We start from the raw sequence: 21,440 nt of genomic DNA, 5'->3' as shown, positions 1-21,440 counted from the left end.
TCTTTTTGGTGGCTGGTGATAGCTGACTCTTTTTGGTGGCTGGTGAGAGCTGACTCTTTTTGTTGACTGGTAAGAGCTGACTCTTTTTGTTGACTGGTAAGAGCTGACTCTTTTTGGTGACTGGTGAGAGCTGACTCTTTTTGGTGACTGGTGAGAGCTGACTCTTTTTGGTGACTGGTGAGAGCTGACTCTTTTTGTTGACTGGTAAGAGCTGACTCTTTTTGTTGACTGGTGAGAGCTGACTCTTTTTGATGACTGGTGATAGCTGACTCTTTTTGGTGGCTGGTGAGAGCTGACTCTTTTTGTTGACTGGTAAGAGCTGACTCTTTTTGTTGACTGGTGAGAGCTGACTCTTTTTGTTGACTGGTGAGAGCTGACTCTTTTTGTTGACTGGTGAGAGCTGACTCTTTTTGTTGACTGGTGAGAGCTGACTCTTTTTGGTGAATGTTAAAAGGTGACTTTTTGGTGGCTGGTGAGAGCTGACTCTTTTTGATGACTGGTGATAGCTGACTCTTTTTGGTGGCTGGTGAGAGCTGACTCTTTTTGTTGACTGGTAAGAGCTGACTCTTTTTGTTGACTGGTAAGAGCTGACTCTTTTTGTTGACTGGTGAGAGCTGACTCTTTTTGGTGACTGGTGAGAGCTGACTCTTTTTGGTGACTGGTGAGAGCTGACTCTTTTTGGTGGCTGGTGAGAGCTGACTCTTTTTGTTGACTGGTAAGAGCTGACTCTTTTTGTTGACTGGTAAGAGCTGACTCTTTTTGTTGACTGGTGAGAGCTGACTCTTTTTGTTGACTGGTGAGAGCTGACTCTTTTTGGTGAATGTTAAAAGGTGACTTTTTGGTGGCTGGTGAGAGCTGACTCTTTTTGATGACTGGTGATAGCTGACTCTTTTTGGTGGCTGGTGAGAGCTGACTCTTTTTGTTGACTGGTAAGAGCTGACTCTTTTTGTTGACTGGTAAGAGCTGACTCTTTTTGTTGACTGGTGAGAGCTGACTCTTTTTGGTGACTGGTGAGAGCTGACTCTTTTTGGTGACTGGTGAGAGCTGACTCTTTTTGATGACTGGTGAGAGCTGACTCTTTTTGGTGATTGGTGAGAGCTGACTCTTTTTGATGACTGGTGATAGCTGACTCTTTTTGGTGGCTGGTGATAGCTGACTCTTTTTGGTGGCTGGTGAGAGCTGACTCTTTTTGGTGACTGGTGAGAGCTGACTCTTTTTGTTGACTGGTGAGAGCTGACTCTTTTTGGTGAATGTTAAAAGGTGACTTTGGTGACTGGTGAGAGCTGACTCTTTTTGGTGACTGGTGATAGCTGACTCTTTTTGGTGGCTGGTGATAGCTGACTCTTTTTGATGACTGGTGATAGCTGACTCTTTTTGGTGATTGGTAAGAGCTGACTCTTTTTGTTGACTGGTGAGAGCTGACTCTTTTTGGTGAATGTTAAAAGGTGACTTTTTGGTGGCTGGTGAGAGCTGACTCTTTTTTGGTGAAAATAGCAAGGTTAATGAATTGTGCCCTGCATTTGATTTTCATTCCACAGTGACCATGTTATCATGCCCCGTGGGGTTTCTTCCTCTCGCTTCCTGATTCTGTATGGTTCGCAGAAAGGTCAAGCTCAGGCAATAGCAGAGGAGCTCTCCGAACAGGCCGCAGTGCATGGCTTAGAAGCAGAGATCAGCTGCCTGAGCAAAGCTGACAAGGTAAGACATGTGGGCGGATGCAATATACTGCATAGGTTCCTTAAAAAACTCAGAAGTTGGCCCTCTGTGCCTATTATTTGCATTTTTGATTATGTAATTCGTTAAGTTTTTACTATTAGACAGTCATTTTAATGCAGTTTAAAAATTAAAACACAGGATAATGCAATTGCTTGTTGTTTGCTCAGAGTGATTGATGTTATCCCATTAATTCCTTTCACATTTGCAGTACAACTTGGAAGAAGAACACAAACCTGTGGTTTTGGTCGTTTCCACGACAGGAGATGGTGAACCTCCAGATACGGCACAGAAATTTGTGAGGAGGATCAGGAAGAAATCTCTGCCCCGTGACCACTTCTCTCATCTGCACTATACACTGTTAGGTAAACTGGAGTTGCATTAGTGATAGAGGAGAGCACTTTTATCAGAGGAGAATAATCATCTTTTTTTTTGTTATCCAGCTTTGGGGGACACCAATTACACAAATTTCTGCAACTGTGGAAAAACAATTGACGGACGTCTACAGGAACTTGGTGCTAATCATTTTTATGCAACCGGTCTTGCTGATGATGGTACAGGGTAAGCACTAGGGTTGTCAAATTATTTATTTCTAATACCAATCTTCACTTCGTACCCTATAATGACCAAGAAGGAAAAATAAAGATTTGGCAAATCAATTACAACAAAAACAAAAATATCAAAATATGAAAAATATTAACATAAGTATTCAGAAGGTTCCCTGGTGGTCTAGTGGTTAGGATGCGGCGCTCTCACAAGCCAGTGCACTCTTAGTGCCGGTCCCAAGCCCGGATAAATGGGGAGGGTTGCGTTAGGAAGGGCATCCAGCGTAAAAACATGTGCCAAATCAAACATGCGGATGATCCGCTGTGGCGACCCCTGATGGGAGAAGCCGAAAGAAAGTTTAATAAACATAAGTATTCAGAACCTTTGCTATGACAATTCAAATTTAGTTTAGGTGCAACCCTGATCCCATTGATGATGATCCAGAGAACTGGCATGCACTTGAAATAAATGTCATTTGTCATAGCAAAGTTTCTGAAACCTTATGTCAATGTGATAATTTGATAGTTTTTTCTTTAGTAAAAAAAAAAAAGATAGTTTTTTCATGTGATTATGTATATTGTGTATAGTATATTTTAAAGCATATAAAATGTGAAGAAAATAAAGGGTTTTATAGACTTTCTGAATGCACTCTATATTATGTTATGCTGCTTCAGGCCAAATGGAATGTCAATGGTTGGGCCAAATTATGTGTTGTTTTACATAAACCATAGAAAATTGTCACTTTCTGTGACTTACCAAAAACCCTTGTAAGTAAGACATTTAGAATTTTTCCTCCCCTCTCCAGGCTGGAGGTAGTGGTCGACCCGTGGATCGAAGGACTTTGGGACGCTCTAAAGAAGATATTTGACAAAATGTCTGCCTCTAATCTCATTAGTGACATTTCTCCAAGCAACACTCAGCAACCAGAAGCCATCCAGGAGAACCTCGAAACATCTGCACAAAGCCTTCAGCTGCTGAGTATTAGCGATGCGGATGCAGGAAAATCCAAACCGGAATCTGAAACTGAAATCCAGGATGCAGAATCTCCTCTAGAGGCATCTTTGAATCGATCCATAGCTCCACTTGGTCAGTCTTCACTCAGCATCCCAGCGCTTCCTCCATGTTACCTGAAGGTGTGTTTGGGAGATGTGCCTACTGAAGAGGTGAGGTTTTTCATCAGTCAGTTGCAAGTAGCCAAACAAAGAACTAAAATCAAATAGAGCATCTATGAGTATTGTTCAATACAGCTACAATTGAAAAGAGTTTGATAGAAGAGTTCCTGCGAGCAGCTAGTTAGATAATCACTGGTTAGATAAATGCCTGATAGTTAATTGGTCCATTTTCAAAATTCTTGATGTACACTTGCTTTCACACAAGTAGTAGACAAAGTAAACCCAGTTATTTAAACAAGAGAAAAATGCTATAATAAATAATTTATTTATTGAAAAAAAGATCTATTATTAGATATCTGACAGTGGCAAAAGTACACTATATGGATAAAAGTATTGGGATACCTGACCTTTCTTGCCATATGTGGTTATTCTTTAAAATGTTACGACAACGGTGGAGCCACATAACTGTATAGGATGTCTTTGGATGCGGTATAATAACTATAGTTATGAAGCATGGGGGTGGAAGCACTATGTTGGGTGAGGGTTTGCTCACAACCGGGTCTTCCAGCAGGACAGTGATCCTCCTATGCAAGAAAGTGAAAGCATTAGAATAGCCATTACAAAGCCCTAACCTAGAAAATTTGTAGACCGAACTAAAAAACACGTCTGAACAAGGAGGCCTACGTACCAGACTGAGTTCCACCAGGGGATGGGCTAAAGTTTCTGTAAAGTGGTTAAGAACATTAACCAATGCCATCAAATATACCTACAACCCACTGAAAATCTAAAGGTGGTCTCCAAAGGCATCTTATAGAAATAGTTGATACCCAAACTGCCCTAAATGCATGAGACTGAGTTTAATATAAAGAAGAAATAAATATACAATAACAAAAGGTGTATTGAAATGTAACACTACAATCAGATTAAATCTAACCCAAAGCCTATTTTGCATTCCTGCTAAAACATATTTGTTCTGCAGGAGGAAGTTCACGTTGCTGCACAAGGCTTTCATGAAGTCCCAATTTTAAGAGCACTGTGTTTAACTCGGGAAAATGCTGTGAAACCAGCCATCTTGCTGGAGCTTGATATCAAGGTATGTTGGCCTTCTTTGTTCTAAAATTTTACATACATCTCTAATAACCTTTCTGTGGTGTTTCCATCTCTCTCCCATTTTGTTATTCTTTTCATTTTTGGGTTGATTTGTGAGAAATCAGTTGCAGCAACATCTTAAATCTCAAAGCGAATGTGTTGCCACTAATGTTTTTCTAGTTCAAATGATGACGGGTGCAGTTAAACGCACAGGCATTTATGTAAATAAAATCATTAGAATGTTATAGCTGAGCCATGAGCATGCAAATAAACTCGCTCTGATTTCTCATCATTGCAGGAGGAGAGTATTTCTTACCAGCCGGGCGATGCGTTTGACCTCGTCTGTCCAAACAGGGACACAGAAGTGGAGGATTTGCTTCACAGACTGGGGCTACATGACAAAAAGCATCATTCTGTTCACCTTCAGCTGCTCAAAAACACCAAAAAGAAGGGTACTGGACCTTCTCCACATTGTCATTTCATATGCGTTATATTAACGGAAACAACAAACACTACTATGTTATTTTATTTAGTTTTTTGAAAAATCTTTATAGCACCAGCACACCATGACAAATTCTTTGTACATGTAACCCATGTTACTTGCCAATCAAGGTGATTCCAATTCTGATGAAAAAAACTAGGAATCATGACTGTGTCAATATTATATGTAATATATTGTGCCAGATGTTATTATTTAATTCTAAAAAATAAAGTGTTGACGCATTTTAATGATGTGCCTCCACAGGAGCACGAGTTCCTCCATACATCCCAGAAAAGTGTACACTACAGTATCTACTGACTTGGTGCCTGGAAATAAGAAGTATACCCAAAAAGGTAATTTGACACAGGGATTTTTTTTTTTTAGAAACCTTGCAGTTCAATGAAAAAAAAAACAATAATATACTTTAGCTAGTGGTTCAACAAATACATAAAACTGTCTAATTATTTATTTATGCTGAGTTGCTTCTAATATGGTACACTATGATTCGTTGTAGATCTGTATTAGCTATTTTTTATTGAAAACAATGGTTAGACTTGAGCGTAGGAAGCCACACACCCTTAACTGGGAATTCCAAGGCCACGCCTCCTTCAGGCAGATAAAGTATAATAAATAAATATTAAATTAAATATTAATTCAGGATTCATTCAGGATGAATATTTAGCTTTCAGGAGTTGGAGGCGACACCCCACATTCCTCACTGAGAAAAAGAATATTGTTAAAATGTACTTGCATTTTATTGCGTGTTATATATGGGATCTAAGTGTGTGTTCACACCAATTAGGCATAACCTCATGACCACCTGCCGAACATTGTGTTGGTCCTCTTTTACTGCCCAAACAGTCTTGACCCATTGAGCATTAACAACATTAAATGAAGAAATTTGAGCTCCAGTTGCTTGTCTGTTGGATAAGATTACGCTGGCCAGCCTTCGCTCCATGTCCCTGCCGCCGGTTCACCACTGTTCCTTCGTTGGACCACTTTTGATAAATTCTGACCACTACACACTGAACAGCCCACAAGAGCTGCAGTTTTGGAGATGCTCTGACCCAGTCGTCTAGCCATCACAATTTGGCCCTCGTCAAACTCGCTCAAATCCTTCGCTCGCATTTTTCCTGCATTGAACACATCAACGTTGAGGACAAAATGTTTACTTGCTGCCTAATATATACCACCCACTAACAGGTGCCATGATGAAGAGATAATCAGTGTTGTTCACTCACCAATCATAATGTTATGTCTGATCGGTGTATTTCTTCCAGGCTTTTTTACGATCTCTAGCAGACTGCACCCAGGAAACCCGTGAGAAGCGACGACTGCAGGAGCTGTGTAGCCGCGAGGGAGCTGCAGATTATGACCGATTTGTGAGAACCCCTAGCGTGTGTATACTGGACCTTCTGCGTGCTTTTCCGTCCTGCACACCTCCCCTCAGCCTCCTCATTGGTCAGTTGAACCATCATTGATTAACATTTTTCATTTTATGTTCTCTCGACTTACAGCACCTCAAGACCTTTTTTGGCTTTTGCACAGCTACAATATGATGCACCTTTTGTGTAATGAAGGCTCAGAAGGTAGCAGTTGCAGTTAGGTGTACAGGGTCAGACGATCAACAAACAGCATCAACTAGACAAAACGGGTATGGAATCGAGAAGCTAGAGAGAAAAAAACAGATCAAAACCAGAGTAGACACCGCAATGTTTTTTTTTGTGGTGTGGTGTATGTGTGTGTTTGTGGGAGCACATTGATGTAATTGGGAACATGTGTCAAATCTGTATCTCAGTGATTGCGAATACAGGAGTGTGTGTGTATTTGTTCTGGGTATTGCAGTCTGTAGCGTCCATGTTTGTCAACTGCGCTGGTTTCTGGAGGTTTGAGCTAGATAGTCAGCACCTATAAATCTGGACCTTTGGAGGGTTCCTTAAAAATATGGCTACATGGAAAAAAATAGAATTCTAGCAAAAAAAAATTAATGATATGATCATTTGCTCGGTTCACACGTTTTATTCATCGTGTATCTTCATAACTGTGCAATATGTCCTTAAAAAGTGCAGCGACTTTCAAAGTGATGCTTCAGTGAGCAAGAATGTCTCATTTAGCAAATGTCCTCAATTCCTTCTGTCCCTATTTCCTTTCTTTGCATCCTTACCTCGTGTCCTACAATGGAGGAGCTACCGAGCGAGGAAACTAGAAGAATGAGAAGCGGAAATTAGAATATCCGGATGCACCCTGAAGCAATAATGTCTCTAATGTCCCAAGCTGTTGAGTTAAAAACGCTTTCGGAAATTGCTCCAAAGGTGGAAATATGGTTCAGTCTCTTATGTTAATATTGGGCCATCAAGGCCAATTCTATTGTTTTTGGTTTAACTATGGATTCTTTGAACACATATGGGTTTGAGATCAAAAGAGCAATATTAGCTGATAGATTAATAGTTCCGTGATCACTTCCTGTTTATGTTTACAAATAGCTAAATAACAGTTTTGTTTTGTACTTTATTTTTGATCAGAAATATTGGAACATGTGACTGATGGGTGTTTCTTGGTATGTCCACTTGGATTTGCTTGTTTGAACAATGAACCACTCTGAAAGTGTGATCTTTATTTTGCCCTGGATTTACTACTTGGTGAAAACTTTAGTTGTTGGTAATAGGGATAAACAAACATAAAAAACAAAAAGCTGTCTATGGGAGAAAAGCCCATTTTGTAGCGAAGAAAAGTATCAGTTTATAGCAAAAACAAAGCAATTTGCCTTGTTGCTCCAATACCATAGACTACATAGAGTAGTGAAAGTACCAAGAAAAATCATGTGGTACATTACCTTAGAGGTGGCAGCTTAGTGGGTAAGGTGTTGGACTTTGGATCCAAAGGTTGTGAGTTTAAATCTCAGCCACACCAAGCTACCACTCCTGGGCTCTTGAGCAAGGCCTTCAACCAGCTGCTCAGTTGTATGAATGAGGTAAATGCAAGTGGCCCTTTATAAAGGCGTATGCAAAAATAGCCTAAATGTAGAGTGTTCTAATAAAAACATACACTCTTGCTTGTTTGAGATGTTTGTAATGTCTCACTAGGTGGCAGTAAAATCACATGAAATCTCCCTGGCTCCTTCACTTCAGTTAAATATTAATGAGACGGGAGAGTAAATATACCACACAGAGGGGGGAAAAAATATCAAAGCATTTTAATAAATTGTATTTATTAGCCATTGCTATGACATACAAATATGCTTATTAACTGTCCAGGGTTGTATTGCAACCGGAACCTTTTCTTGGAACGCTGGATGTGAGGTGGGTAGTATACCCTAGATGGTACATCAGTCCATAACAGGGCACATATAAGCAAATGAACAATTATCCTGCTGACTTGCTCAGTATGGAACAGTAGACCCTGAAGCTGTAAACTCTGCTACCCAATGGGTCACAATATATACCCTATATGTTTTCACAAGTACAGTACAGTGAAATTCTTTCCTTCACATTCCCTAGCTTGTTAGGGAGCTGGGGTCAGAGTGCAGGTCAGTCATATTACTCTGTTTGTACAGCACAGAAATTTAAGGGCCACAAGGACCTAACCGTAGAAGTTTGGCAGCACTGGGAATTGAGCTCATGACCTTCTGAGCCATAGCCCAAAGCCTTAACCACTCATTAAAAGCAACTGGATGGTGTCTCTGTCGATCTGGCTGCCACAAAGACTGACCATGTTATTAAGTTCAACTCAAAGTCCAGAACAGACCAGATATACTGATCAGATGTAAAATTATACCAGTGACTCAGCACAATAACACAGACAGACTGGTCAGAACGCTCATGCTGACCTCTGTCCTCTCGCAACAATAGACTCTTTTTCTTTATCCCTATTTGGACAAATAGGTGTGTGTTTGTTTGTCACTTATATGGGAAATGCACCAGGATGCATTTTTGGAAGAAGACCTACATAAAAAGGCAGTGTGATACTCTGGGCAATGCTTTGCTGGAAAACCTTGGGTTTTGGCGCTCATGCAGATGTTATTTTGACACGTAACACCTACCTAATCATTGCAGACCGAGTAACTCTCTTCATTGGAATAGTATTTTTTTAATGGCAGTAGCCTGTTTAGCAGGATAATGCTCTCTACCAGACTTCAACAATTGTTCAGGTTGTTTGAGTAACATGACGGAGTTCAAGGTGTAGGCTTGCCCTCTAAACTCCCCATCACAGTATTTAAAGGCTCTGCTCCTGACATCTTGGTGCCAGATTCCACTTCATACCTTTAGAGGTCATCTGGAGTCCATGCCTCGACTGATTTGAGGCATATTGGCCTAGGGTGACCTACATAACAATAGGCAGGTAGTAATGATGTTATGGTGGAGCAATGCTTAAATTATTGAATTCCTCAATCCTAAAAAAAAGTTTTAAGACTTTACAAGACGAGTATTGCTATCAAGCAAATCTGATTGATGGCTTGCGATGACATGACAAAGAGAACTTGAGAAGAAGCAGGCTCATAGAGAAGCTATCATCTCGTGGGTGACTCTAGATGGTGTTGGATTACTCTTCTCCAATTGTGTAGAAAGGATGTTCAGTGTGATCATATTGAATCCTGAGATATGCACAGGACAGTCTTTATGAAAACAATAGCAGTTCTACAGTGTTCAGGTAAAATTATCAACTAGTGCAAGGGAAAGATCTGGTCATATTACAGTTTTTGTGGGTTGCAAAACTTATGTTTGGGGTATACATGAGAGAAAATGCAGAATGTGAGCCAAAAGATCATTTTTATAGTCAGCAGTGTGATATTACTACCAGATGCAACGCTTGGCTCAAAGTTTGAAAGCGGAATTGCATTAGAAGGGATTTAAAAGGCACTGTCCTGAATACAATAATGTGAAATGCCATCTTTATATGTCAGCATCTGTAAACTCATGTCATCTACTTTATTACAGAGCATTTACCGAAGCTGCAGCCGAGAGCTTATTCAGCCGCAAGGTAAAGAACCCCTGTTTTTAAACACGCAAGTGACCCAGATCTGTATATTATTTGCCCCATTATTCACAGCGTTCTTCTTATTTTGAAAGGTACACAAAATATTTGAGCAGCATGTAAACATATGGAATTAAGTCTTCAATGTAAAGAGGGGGATAATGAAGGGTTTTTAATTTGGGACATGATTCTCAGAGAACTCATGTCTGTATAGCTGTGTTTGACCGCTGTTGCCTGCAAGATAATCGTTTGTACTGTAGTTTTGAAAGAGAAAATATGTATTAAATATTTAAATGTATTATGAAAATCTGTGGTATGAAAATCGGACATTCAGATTTTAGGTTTCATTTAAAATTAGATTTTGATTTTAAATATTAAACGGTATAATGAATTATCAGAATGCCCTTCATTTTCAGATGTTTGCATTTAGATTTAAATGTCTTCTAACTATATTTATTCACATATAAATTAAAAATGTAAGTCTCTAAATGCCAGAAATGGATTATACAGTGCCTTATAGCCACTTATTGTGATTATAGTTGATATAGTTGATGTTTGTTGTTTTAAGTTGCAAAATATTGAATATAAATATAGACATTAAAGTGGAAATACTGTATGTTTGACTGGTGATCGTTATACATTATATTGTAAAAACTTGATATTTTCTAATATATACTGTGGTTATACTGAAAATCTATGTATCTCTGTTGCAAGTTAGTGTTAATGCTGAAAATAGGAAAAAAGGAGAAAATTGCTTTTAGAGAGTTTCTAACTGGTGCAGGAGTATTGCGGACATTTTGACATCCTGTAGCTGATTACAGCCTGAACTTTCATCCTGTGAGGAAATGACGCTTTTTTAACCAACAGGATCTATGCAGAAAGGCACACTAGGCAAGAAATGTTCATGAAATGATGATGGTTTCTGAACTTCCTGTGTCAAAGTACACTATATGGAAAAAATTTAAGTTTGTGGACACTTGATTACAAGATCTGTATATGCTTTTTGTGCATCCTATTCCACATTTGCTGTTCTAATTAATCTTTACTTTGCTGGGAAGGTGTTCCGCTAGATTTTGGAAAGGCCTGGGGTGCAGTCTGTGTTCTAATTCATCCCTTAGGTGTTCAGGCAGAGCTCCATAGCAGGCCACTACAGACCTTCTATTCCAACCCATGTAAACTGTATCTTTATGTAGCTGGTTTTGTGCGCAGGGGTATGCAGAAAAAGATTAGATTCTCCTAGTACAAGTGATGAGAAAATTTTCATTCTTCTAAGACATCCTATACAATTGTGTGCCTCCAGCTTTGTATTAACAGTTTAGAGAAGAACCATAAGGACCCAATACTTATAGGCAATTAAACACAATTTTAACAACAACTTTATGTCAAAGAATCTTCACCTTCAAACTTCAGGCCACATCAAATATCTTCAAAAGGCAATTATCACAAGTATGTGATTTAGGCCTGCAGTTTATACAATGCTAACCTAGTAGCTGTAAGCTTCTAATACTTGGTTAGGTACATAAAAGTGTACTTTATTTGTAAAGGTACTTTAAAGCAATTTTGTACATCACTCTCTTTAAGGGTGTCCCCTTAATTCCATAAATATAAAGACACCAATCATATTTTGGTTGATTGGCTACATTTGGAGCAAGAAAAATGCCTTATGCATTTTAATTGTGGCCAATTATTTTTACTTTGTTCTTTTAATATAGACAAACACTAAATGTTTGCCGTTATTTCGGCTGTGCGACTCTTTCTTAAGGGTAGAATATTCTTTGGGCTGCACGCCAGCAGCAAACTCATTCATTCTTATCATTGGCGGGTGAGGATGCTGCCTGATGTGCTCATTTGTTTTCCGAGAGGCTCAACGTCTACACTAATGCTTATGATGGAGTGTAATGATGCTGTTATGGGTTTTTTTTTTCTGTCCAGCAGCAACATTAGGCCACTGAAATATTAATGTCCGGTCAGCAGGGTTCCACACAAGTAGACTGAAAGTTAATGATGTACAAGGTACAAGAGGTCTAACGGTTCTGTCCTTATAACTTTGCTCGTTTTTTTTTTTTTTTTTTTTTTTGCAGCTCGAGTCTTCTCCACCCTGGAAAGGTCCATATTGTGTTTAGCGTTGTGGGCTTTCCAGCATGTGCCGAGCATCCAGAGAGACTGGGATTGTGTACAGGATGGCTCGCCGATCGAGTGTCCACTTTCATCGAGCCCTATGGGATAAAACGGGCTTCACGAGAGAGTGTAGATTATGCTGTTTTGCCTAAGGTCAGTGCACTAGCAGACCTCCATAGTCCATGATGATGTCCTGAATTCAAGGTAGGATAATTGTAAAATCCAATATCAAAGATTTCAGGACATCAGAGTACCTACATAACACTCTGCATGTTCTGATTTTGCTGAGCATCCGGCATTCTTGGGTCCACAAGTTAGATCTGATCAACCAATAGTGCACCTGATTGCCTGACATCATCACAATCATCTACTTTGCAATGCTTTGTTGGCTTGCTAACTTCTTCAGCATTTTGAGCTACAGGAGCTCATCTGTTGGATCGGACCACACGGACCAGCCTTCGGTCCCCACATGCATTAATGAACATCGGGCACCCATGACCCTGTCACCGGTTCACCACTGTTCCTTCTTTGGGCCACTTTTAATAGATACTGATCATTACAGACCAGGAACCTCTGACAAGAGCTGCAGTTTTGGAGATGCCCTGACCTAGTCGTCTAGCCGTCACAATTTGGCTTGTGTCAAACTCACTCAAATCCTTATGCTTGCCCATTTTTCCTGCTTCTAACACATCAACTTTGAGGACAAAATATACACTTGCTGCCTACTATATACCACCCACTAACAGGTGCCATGATGAAGAGATAATCAGTGTTGTTCACTCACTAGTTATAATGTTATGCCTGATTGGTGTACCTTATATTTCAATGTACATGTTTAAATACCTTACTGTCTAGTTTAGTCTATTCACAGAGACTTGTATGGATGAAGGCCGATAGAAACTGTTTGAAAAATTCTAGTGTGTACATGGAAGTTTTCTATGAGGAGACATTTATTTATATTTTTCCAGCGTCAGCGCTTTCACAGTCAGAGGTAAACTTTCCGACATACTAGCGCTTTTGTATTATCCAGGTTCTTGGAACATGGAATGTTGTATTTTTTTTGCTACTTTAAGTGTGTGAAGAAATGGCAGCATGAAAGGTAATGGATAATAGATAAAAAGTAAGTCGTTTTATTCTATATAAGCTTAAAAAAAACCTTTTTGGCTCACAAATACCTAGCGTGTACGTTGAAAAAAACACTGGGAAATACTTTCATAGAAAAGTAACAATATTAGAGTGGTGGCGATAACTCTGCTTCTTAGTAACAGCATCACACCTTCTAGTAATTTATTCCTTATTTACCATTTTGCATTTCTTCATTAAAATATGCCATTGTGTTAATATACTGTATTGTCACACTGTGAGTGGAAAGGACCGCACACTTTAAGGTAAACGAATCCGGTCCATGTATATGGAGAAATGTGGAATTTAATTATAATTCACTTCTGCCTTTTGTTGTGTCTGTATGCGGTTACTTGAAATAATTTTTTTTTTTTTTTTTTTTTTTTTTCTTCTCCCAGATTCACGTTGTTCCTCGTCTCAACAGCACCTTCCACTTGCCTTCTGACCCTACTGTTCCCATGGTGATGGTAGGACCAGGGACAGGAGTTGCACCCTTTATAGGCTTCCTTCAGCAAAGGTACAGCTTTCTCAGGTCTTTGTTCACATTATAGGAACTCGGACAATGAACATTTTCAAGGAAAGTTTAATTGAATGGTTTTATATGGAGTTACGGTCTTCAGATTATATTACCCCATAAAGGGGAACTATTAGGACCATGGCTGCTATAAACCCTTTACAAATGAGCAAATTTGTACCAGATAAGCCACTAATTTTTCATTAATTTAAAATAACTGACAGCTGTGCACCTGTTTTGAATTTTCTGACTATATCTGGTTGCTAAGAAGGACTTCTTTTCCCTATGTTATATTATTCCTTATATAATCCTTTGGCCTGTGCTCTCAACTTGATTTTCCCACATGCAAGATATACTGTGTGTGCGTGTTTCCCTCCGAAGGCACTTATCCAGGATGTATTCCTACCTCATGTCCAGGGATCCCCGGGATAGGCCCAGGATCCACCTCGCGCGTGAACAGCGTAGAGCACTTACTGATGATAAATGAATACATGAATATTCATGAGCCTCTGTGTCACTCCTGTGACAGCATGAAGGAAAACATCATTTGTAAATGTTCACTAGTGGAAGTAGATTGGCAAATATTAATCAGAGCATCAGCAGAGCAAGTTTGCACTTCGGTAAATGCCTTGTTGGAACATTTCATCATGTTAGTCAAATACGTCTGTCTCTACAGTGACGGAAAGAAAGAAAACACAGGAGAGGAGAGGACAAGGGTGGATGTGAGCTGGTATTAAATGTACAAACTCAAAGGAGTTTGTACAGTTAAGGATATTATAATAAAGCATTAAAACTTAGCTGGAGTGACGTGACAGACAGACAGACTTTATTTATCACATTGGGAAATTTCCAATCCAACTATCATATTCATAATGCACTGGTTGTCTCAATTGGTAGCTGATGTAAAAAAAAACAAACAAAAAAAATCTGGTGCATGCTTCAGCAAGCGAGCCAGGTAAAAGCCACCTTAGAGACTTGAGTATGAAAAGAAAATGTGCTTATGACAGCTGCATATCCGCTGCAAGGACGATTTATGTGCTATGCTTCAGAAGTGCCTATGATTTTTTTTTTTATAAACTGAGCTGCCCATGTCACCTGGCTGAAACAAATGTAACGCAGCGCTGATCAACAGAGCAAATCTCTAACCACACCCGATGTGCTACCTATCAGAAAACTGTCACTGATTTTATGAGTTATAAATAAGCACTTTGTGTGTGAGAAAGAGAAAGAGTGAGAGAACGATAATGTAAAAAAAAAATTTAAAAAAATTGTGATTGACGGTTGTTAATATCACCTCTGTGGAAAACAACATTGAAGCTGATGAATGAGAAATGGTGATGTTTCTGGAACACACAACATAAAGCATCAAGGTTATGGCAGTTTCTGATGTGTGGCAGATAGTGTGCATTTGTGCATCTTCTTCTTGTTATTATTATTATTTTACGGAGGTTAAGAACCCAGACTCAGTAAGCTGCACATTCATGGCTATAACTGCTGCAAAGGGATTTATATTGTGTTTTTTGACAATTGACAGTGGTGGAATTTTCTGACTGTAGGAAAGGTAGGGTCTAAAACGTGAGGAAAAAGTCAGGTTTAACAAAAAGGCAGCAGGTTATTAAGATGTCATGAGCTACATTTTTTAAAACATTGACCTAAATTAGATTGTTTAGTTTGTTAGATGTAAGCACCTTCAGTGCCCTTATAATTATTGTGAATCCATAAATTGATTGAAAGTAGGAAGTGCTGAAAATACCCTTACTTAAAAATTGTAATTGTTCATATTTCTAATTATATAATTAGCAGAAGAACATAAAGTTTATTATATGAGGAACGCGTGCAGTAGTGTTTTTAACCCTGGTTTTGCACTTTATATAATTCAATTGTCTCGTACCTCAGATTGTAAGCATCCAAAATGTGATCTATTCATTTCTTTTTTAATAAAATTATTACATAGTATAGTAACACAGCTACTTGACAAAGTATAGACAGATGAAAACATTACTATGAAGACATCGACTATGTTCAACTTCTGTCATGGTTAATCTGAAAATATTTCAGACTATACAGTCAACTGCACTGTACAACAATTTGTAAAGCATTGCTTTAGATATTTTATTTTGCTTTTAAATGTAACTCACAGCCCCCATAAATCATTTCGATGATTTTCCATATTCCCATATCTCATATGTTTCTATAGGTTGCTTCTGTCATTTAAAGCTAAATATAACAATTCACCACCGATGCTCGGTGAAGTCTGTCATGACCAGTGTTGTGTGAAAAAGCGTGTTCCATGCTGCCGGTTGTACTTCACTGCCTACTCCCACACACTTTGTTTCGAGTCAGATCAGCAGCTCACGCCAGCTCATAGGGGCCTATTATCCAGGTTAATTTACAAAAGCAGCTAAAACTAGATTTGTCACTGGTTATTAAACCTCTTGTTGCTGTTGATCTAGCATTCTCAGTTCAAAGTCTGCTTGAAGTTAATTAGCAGGAGTTTGTTGATAGATATAGGTTGTCATATAGTTTCAGTGTCAGTGATTTAAGTTGCGACATCATCCCCATAAGTGCCTTTTTCACAATTGCTGCCATCCTAAATAGTGTAATATAATGCATCGAAAAACAGTTTTTCCCATAGTTGCACATTTTTGTCTGTAATTAAAGTGCAGTTTAATAACTTCCTTGTTGTTATTTGCTGTATGTATATGCAAACAGTGAGTATGTGGCCACAGAAGTACAGAAATCATGCAGCAGCCAGAAATATTGGCAAACATAATGATCTGGTGGACTTGACAAGGACCAAATTGTGTTAACTAAATGACTGGGTCACAGCATCTCCAAATAGGCAGGTCATTTTGGGTTGTTCCCAGAAGGCAGTCGTTAGAACCTCTTAAAATTGGATCAAGGGAGGACAGCCTGTTGCCCAGTGACAGGGTCTTGGGAGGCCAGGGCTCACTGATGCACAAGGGGCTCGATTGATCCCACAGAAGGCCTACTGCAGCACAAATTGCTGCAAATATTAATGCTGGCTATGAAAGAAATGTCTCAGAACACACAGTGTATCACATCTTGCTGTGTATGGGGTGTGACACCCCAAATCTCAGTCCAATCCAGCATCTGTGGGATGGCCTGGACAAACGAGTTAAATTCATGGAGGTCCTCACAGCTTACAGGACTCGGTGCCAGGTTCCACAGCATAATTTTCACAGGTCTTGTGGAGTTTGGTAAAAAAAAAGGTGAATTTTAGGGCAATGCTCAAGGCAATTGATGTGGAAAGAAATTTGACTGTTAAATGTGCCAGAAATAATTGAATAAGAAATAAATGTAATCACTGCCCCTACTGCTTTCTGATGTCTGCCTAAAATGCAAGCACCAATTACATTTTAAAGACGAGAAAACCAATCCTAATTTTATTTTGTATATTTTATCCCAATGTTGTTAATTTCTGGTTAAGCCACTACCAGCGAAATACACAATGTTCTTCAGAATCGATTTTAGACACTAGTGTGACTTACATCAGCTTCAGCGCAGAGGCATTGATTTTATCCCACATTTTGTACTGTGGTCAAGCAAGTTGCGGTCAACAATGCTGGTTGCTATGCTATGGATATGTTGCGAATTCTGCGCAGTGTGAAAATGCTGAGCAGTTGGGTACATGTGGACCAGGCTGCAAACCAGATTTGGCTCCCCGGCCTTGTTTTTGACACGTTGCTTAGAGGCAAGATTTACTGTGAATCAGTTCTGATTGATCACCTTTATCATGTAATTATATTCTGGTGAGAGCCGTTTCTTCCACACTAGCCACACCTCCATTACAGGTCAAGAAGCCTTGATAAGGATAAAAATGATTTATTTCATATGCTCTGGCCTTTACAATCACAAGACCTCAAACAATTTGAGCATTTACTCCACCACCATCATCAAACACCAGTTTGTTAAGGCTGTATCTAAGAAAAAAAAGTGTTCATTTCACCGGTTTTATTTCTACACAGCAGAACTCTGTAGAATTTGTATAGGGATTGGTTTCACAGTTACAACACGGCAATACAGTAATCCCCAGGTTATCGCAGGTAACGTTCCAAAACCGCACGCGATAAACAGAAAAGCGCGATAAACGGACATTTGTTTGTCATTTTCTCACAGTTAAATCATCCTCCCACACACTTTTAACACACACAGAAAACATTTGCACGAATATAGCGAGATGAATTTTGTGTAAATTCGTAGAAATACATTACACTGTATCACATTAATAGTGAGTAGATGTAGTGTACAGTATTAACATTTTACTTCATTTTATAATTAATAATTATATATTTTTTTATTAATAAATGTCATTATTTCAACATAAAACTCCATAAAAACAATTCTTTATATGCGAGAGACTGGGAAAATCAGATGCAATTCCGCGATATTCAAACCGCGGTAAAGCGGGGGATTACTGTAAAAAGCTTAGTCATTGTCACAGTTGTTGCCAAATGAACATATTTCAATTTCCATAAATATCCTCGATAGACAGAAACGAAGAAAGACAATTTACCCTGGCACCTGCTGTCTTTCCATCCTCAAGAGCCACTAAATTGTCTCACCAAACTGTGAATTCTGCCTTGTTTAAAGGTTATTAGCTTCAGGTTTATACCAAACACAGCCACATTTTGAAAGATACTATTTAGTCAGCAGGGCAATAGAAGCCCAAAGCTCCCTCTTTAGCAGTAAAACAGCATGGGACACTTCGATCATCCCTGCCATGAATCGATGGCTGGTAGCATGGCATAGGAGACACATTGTGCAGCTCAGGAGAATGAAGAACGAAAGAAAACAAAAAGGTCAACAATGACCAAATTTATGTGGCTCGTCAGTGAGAAGCTGCGTTTTTACGAGACTCAATTCAAAGCTAAAAGCAATAAACAACAGCATAGAGCTGATCTAAAGATCCAATTACTTATGAAACCACATAATGCAACACAGCAGGTAATGTTCACACTGTCTACCCAGGCAGGTACAAAATACCCATAATTCACTGTGCCACTGTGACATCTGAAGTTCTCACATACTGTAAATTGTTAATGTGTCGGGATTAGGATGATTAGGTGTTTAAAACGTGTCGGAATAGTTAATATTCTGTGTTGTTTGCGACAAATCCACAGTAGACTGATAACGAAAAGATGATTTGTAATGTTGCCTTTGTTATAAATGGTGCGGGTAACAAGGTTAGAAGACACAGTGGGAAGACACAGTGTCTGAAAAATAGTGCTTCTGTGAACTTTATTGTAAGTAGGGTTTGAGATTTAGGACATGATCTCAGTGAACCTATGAAAAAATAGGTTGTACAGTAGTATTTTGTTACCTGGAATGTAAATTTGGGTGTGTAGTTTGGATCATGTGAGTTTGATGTGTGTTCGATTAAAGAGGTAATTTGCAATGAAATTCAGGTTTATATAATACATATACACGAGTTTAGAGCATATTGTAAAGTATATAGTAAATAATGCATCATTTAGGACTCTTTTTGTGTGGCTTTATGTGGTCATCTATGGTTTGTATGTATTGTAAATAAGGACATGCCCATGGTGGACTGATAACAGGAAAACATTAGTGATGAAAGAGAACTAAACTTTATAAGTTTATTAATTATTTATTTATTTTACCAAATGCAACGGAAGGACAAAGAGCTCAAATGTTTGCCAACATTTTGGTGACTTGTTGGCCTGAATCAAAATCTATGATTACACTTATATAATTTGCACTAAAGTACCTACAGGGTTTCTGCAGGATCTTAAAAAGTCTAAAATGTAGAAATCTAAAGTTTAAGCCTAAAAAAGTCTTAAATTTGTGGTTCCCTGTGTCAAACATTGTTAAACAGGTCTACATTTTTTGATGTCCATGTAACGCTACCTCCAGTGTTCAGTGAAATGCTCTCACAGCACTTTAGAATGTTGTTTGCTAGTTGAGACCAAAATTCAACAGCCAACCAACTTCCTGTGATAAGCATGAATCTCTCTTGGATCGTACCACGGATTTAATTTTTCAGCTATGGGGAAGTGTAAGTTTAGCGATATTAGGCTTGAGAATAAAAACAAAACGGGCTGGTTTAAGGGCAGTTGTTTACAACGTATTTGTGTGTATGTTCTGTTGTCTTTAAAAGGTCTTAAAAAGTCTTACATTTGACTGACCTAACTAGCTACTTAGGTGGCCATGCATAATTACATTATTTTAGCTATTGCTTGTAAATTCTGTTAGTTCTGTTATGTAGTATACAAATTTTATTTTCTGACAAAAGAAAACCTGGGACTAAGCAGCACACTGGAGCTTTTACTTGCCTAGTGAGCTACCTAATGAATTTGTCCACCCTATAAAAGGGACTAGTTTTCTTGATTAAACAATTAACAAATCAAGTAGTGAGCCAAATCTTGGAAATCTGAATTGATTCTGTTCTCCGGATGATCAGTCTCTTGTGATGGTGTTTATCTGGCATAAGAAATTGGGATGTGGCATGCTTTATGTATTGAATAGAGTTTGCTTTAAGGCACGTCCATAGAGTTTTGCATGTGCTACATGAAAATCCATGAATGAAAACTGCTCATTCTGGGCCACATAATGGTGATGTTCCAGTTTAGGCAACACCATGAAGTCAATCCGCATTTGATTTCAAGTTGGACAAGTCATTTGACCAGTGGTTATTGCTGTGTTTATCAGCCTATACCTGTAAAAACTAAGGTCGGAATATTCAATTACGCAAGTGCGCCAATCCCCAATGTGCTTGAAGAGTGTTAGCATGCAGGGCACATAACCTCTCAACAGAGGTAAAGAGAGAGGATGATAACATATCATGATGCTCAGGAAAAGGTAATGCGTAGCTGTGATGGCTCTCATCCCAGACGTGACCTCCAGTGGTGTCGTTTGTCTGATTTTCTTTCTAAGTGGTGCGCTGCGTCCGTCTCCTGTGTTGCAAAATGCTTGATTTGTATTCAGGATGAAGCCGGTCCAGTATGCATTTATTTATTTCTTTTTTGCTAAAGCAGAATTCAGATCGGTTCCAGGTACGGATTCAATTGGGCGGTATAAATCCACAATAAAGCTGGGTTACCGAAGGCCAATTCCTGATCAGACGCTAAAAGTATCACTTCCCCAGCATGAACATTTTATGTTGCGACCAGTTTCTTTAATGGGAACGAGTGGGAGTCGTCATTAGCGAATTAAACCTGCACCATCTTCTGCAGAGAGACATAATGAATCGGAGGTCTCCGATTAGTGATGCCCTGTTAAGAACAAAATAATTGTCGTTAAATGGTTGATGCTTGTTTGATTGCAAATGTCCTTCGCTGAGAGGATGAGCTGGAGATTTCTTTTGCGGTTTCTCTACACGATGTCAATTAGACAACCAAAATGTTTGCTCTGTTCTTTATCTAACACTGGAGAATTAAGGTTAAAATTAGCCAACATGTTAGCTAACACGAGTAACCATTATTGTGTTGTTTTATATGGTCTCTTCAAGCTTAGGGTGTCTGGTTTCCTCCTGTATCTCTATAGTTGGACTGACTATTCTATTGACACTAAATTTATGTACACAATGGAAACATTTAAGGTGTACTACTGCCTCAGCCAGGTGTCCCTAGGGTAGGCTCTGGATCTTTCAGTGACCCTGACCAGACAAAGCCATTCCTGAAATGATTAGTACTTGCCTGTTTGTTAAACATTATTTAATTCAATTCATTTTCACGAAGTAACCGTACATAAATAAATTATAAAGATTATACCGTTTAAACCACATAAATTC

At 38.9% G+C, this 21,440-nt stretch overlaps 1 protein-coding gene across 3 annotated transcripts in view; it reads left to right on the top strand.

Moving 5' to 3' along the window:
- The window catches only part of mtrr (5-methyltetrahydrofolate-homocysteine methyltransferase reductase), a gene marked incomplete at its 5' end in the record, with an annotated part of 36,210 nt that overhangs the window by 1,662 nt on the left and 13,108 nt on the right, over window positions 1–21,440 (top strand). For all 3 annotated transcript variants that reach the window (XM_083530262.1, XM_083530263.1, XM_083530264.1), the window contains 11 exons: window positions 1,539–1,698; window positions 1,925–2,078; window positions 2,157–2,274; window positions 3,065–3,422; window positions 4,351–4,464; window positions 4,759–4,912; window positions 5,206–5,294; window positions 6,222–6,402; window positions 9,876–9,918; window positions 11,994–12,183; window positions 13,551–13,669. In XM_083530262.1, the coding sequence (XP_083386388.1) occupies window positions 1,539–1,698; window positions 1,925–2,078; window positions 2,157–2,274; window positions 3,065–3,422; window positions 4,351–4,464; window positions 4,759–4,912; window positions 5,206–5,294; window positions 6,222–6,402; window positions 9,876–9,918; window positions 11,994–12,183; window positions 13,551–13,669 (1,680 nt within the window). The remainder of the gene's footprint in view (window positions 1–1,538; window positions 1,699–1,924; window positions 2,079–2,156; window positions 2,275–3,064; window positions 3,423–4,350; window positions 4,465–4,758; window positions 4,913–5,205; window positions 5,295–6,221; window positions 6,403–9,875; window positions 9,919–11,993; window positions 12,184–13,550; window positions 13,670–21,440) is intronic.

The sequence above is a fragment of the Silurus aristotelis genome (genome assembly GCF_946808225.1).
Source record: "Silurus aristotelis genome assembly, chromosome: 25".
In the NCBI taxonomy this organism is placed as follows: domain Eukaryota; kingdom Metazoa; phylum Chordata; class Actinopteri; order Siluriformes; family Siluridae; genus Silurus; species Silurus aristotelis.
The sequence above is the reverse complement of the archived record's forward strand: the minus strand, read 5'-3'. Positions and strand labels throughout refer to the sequence as shown.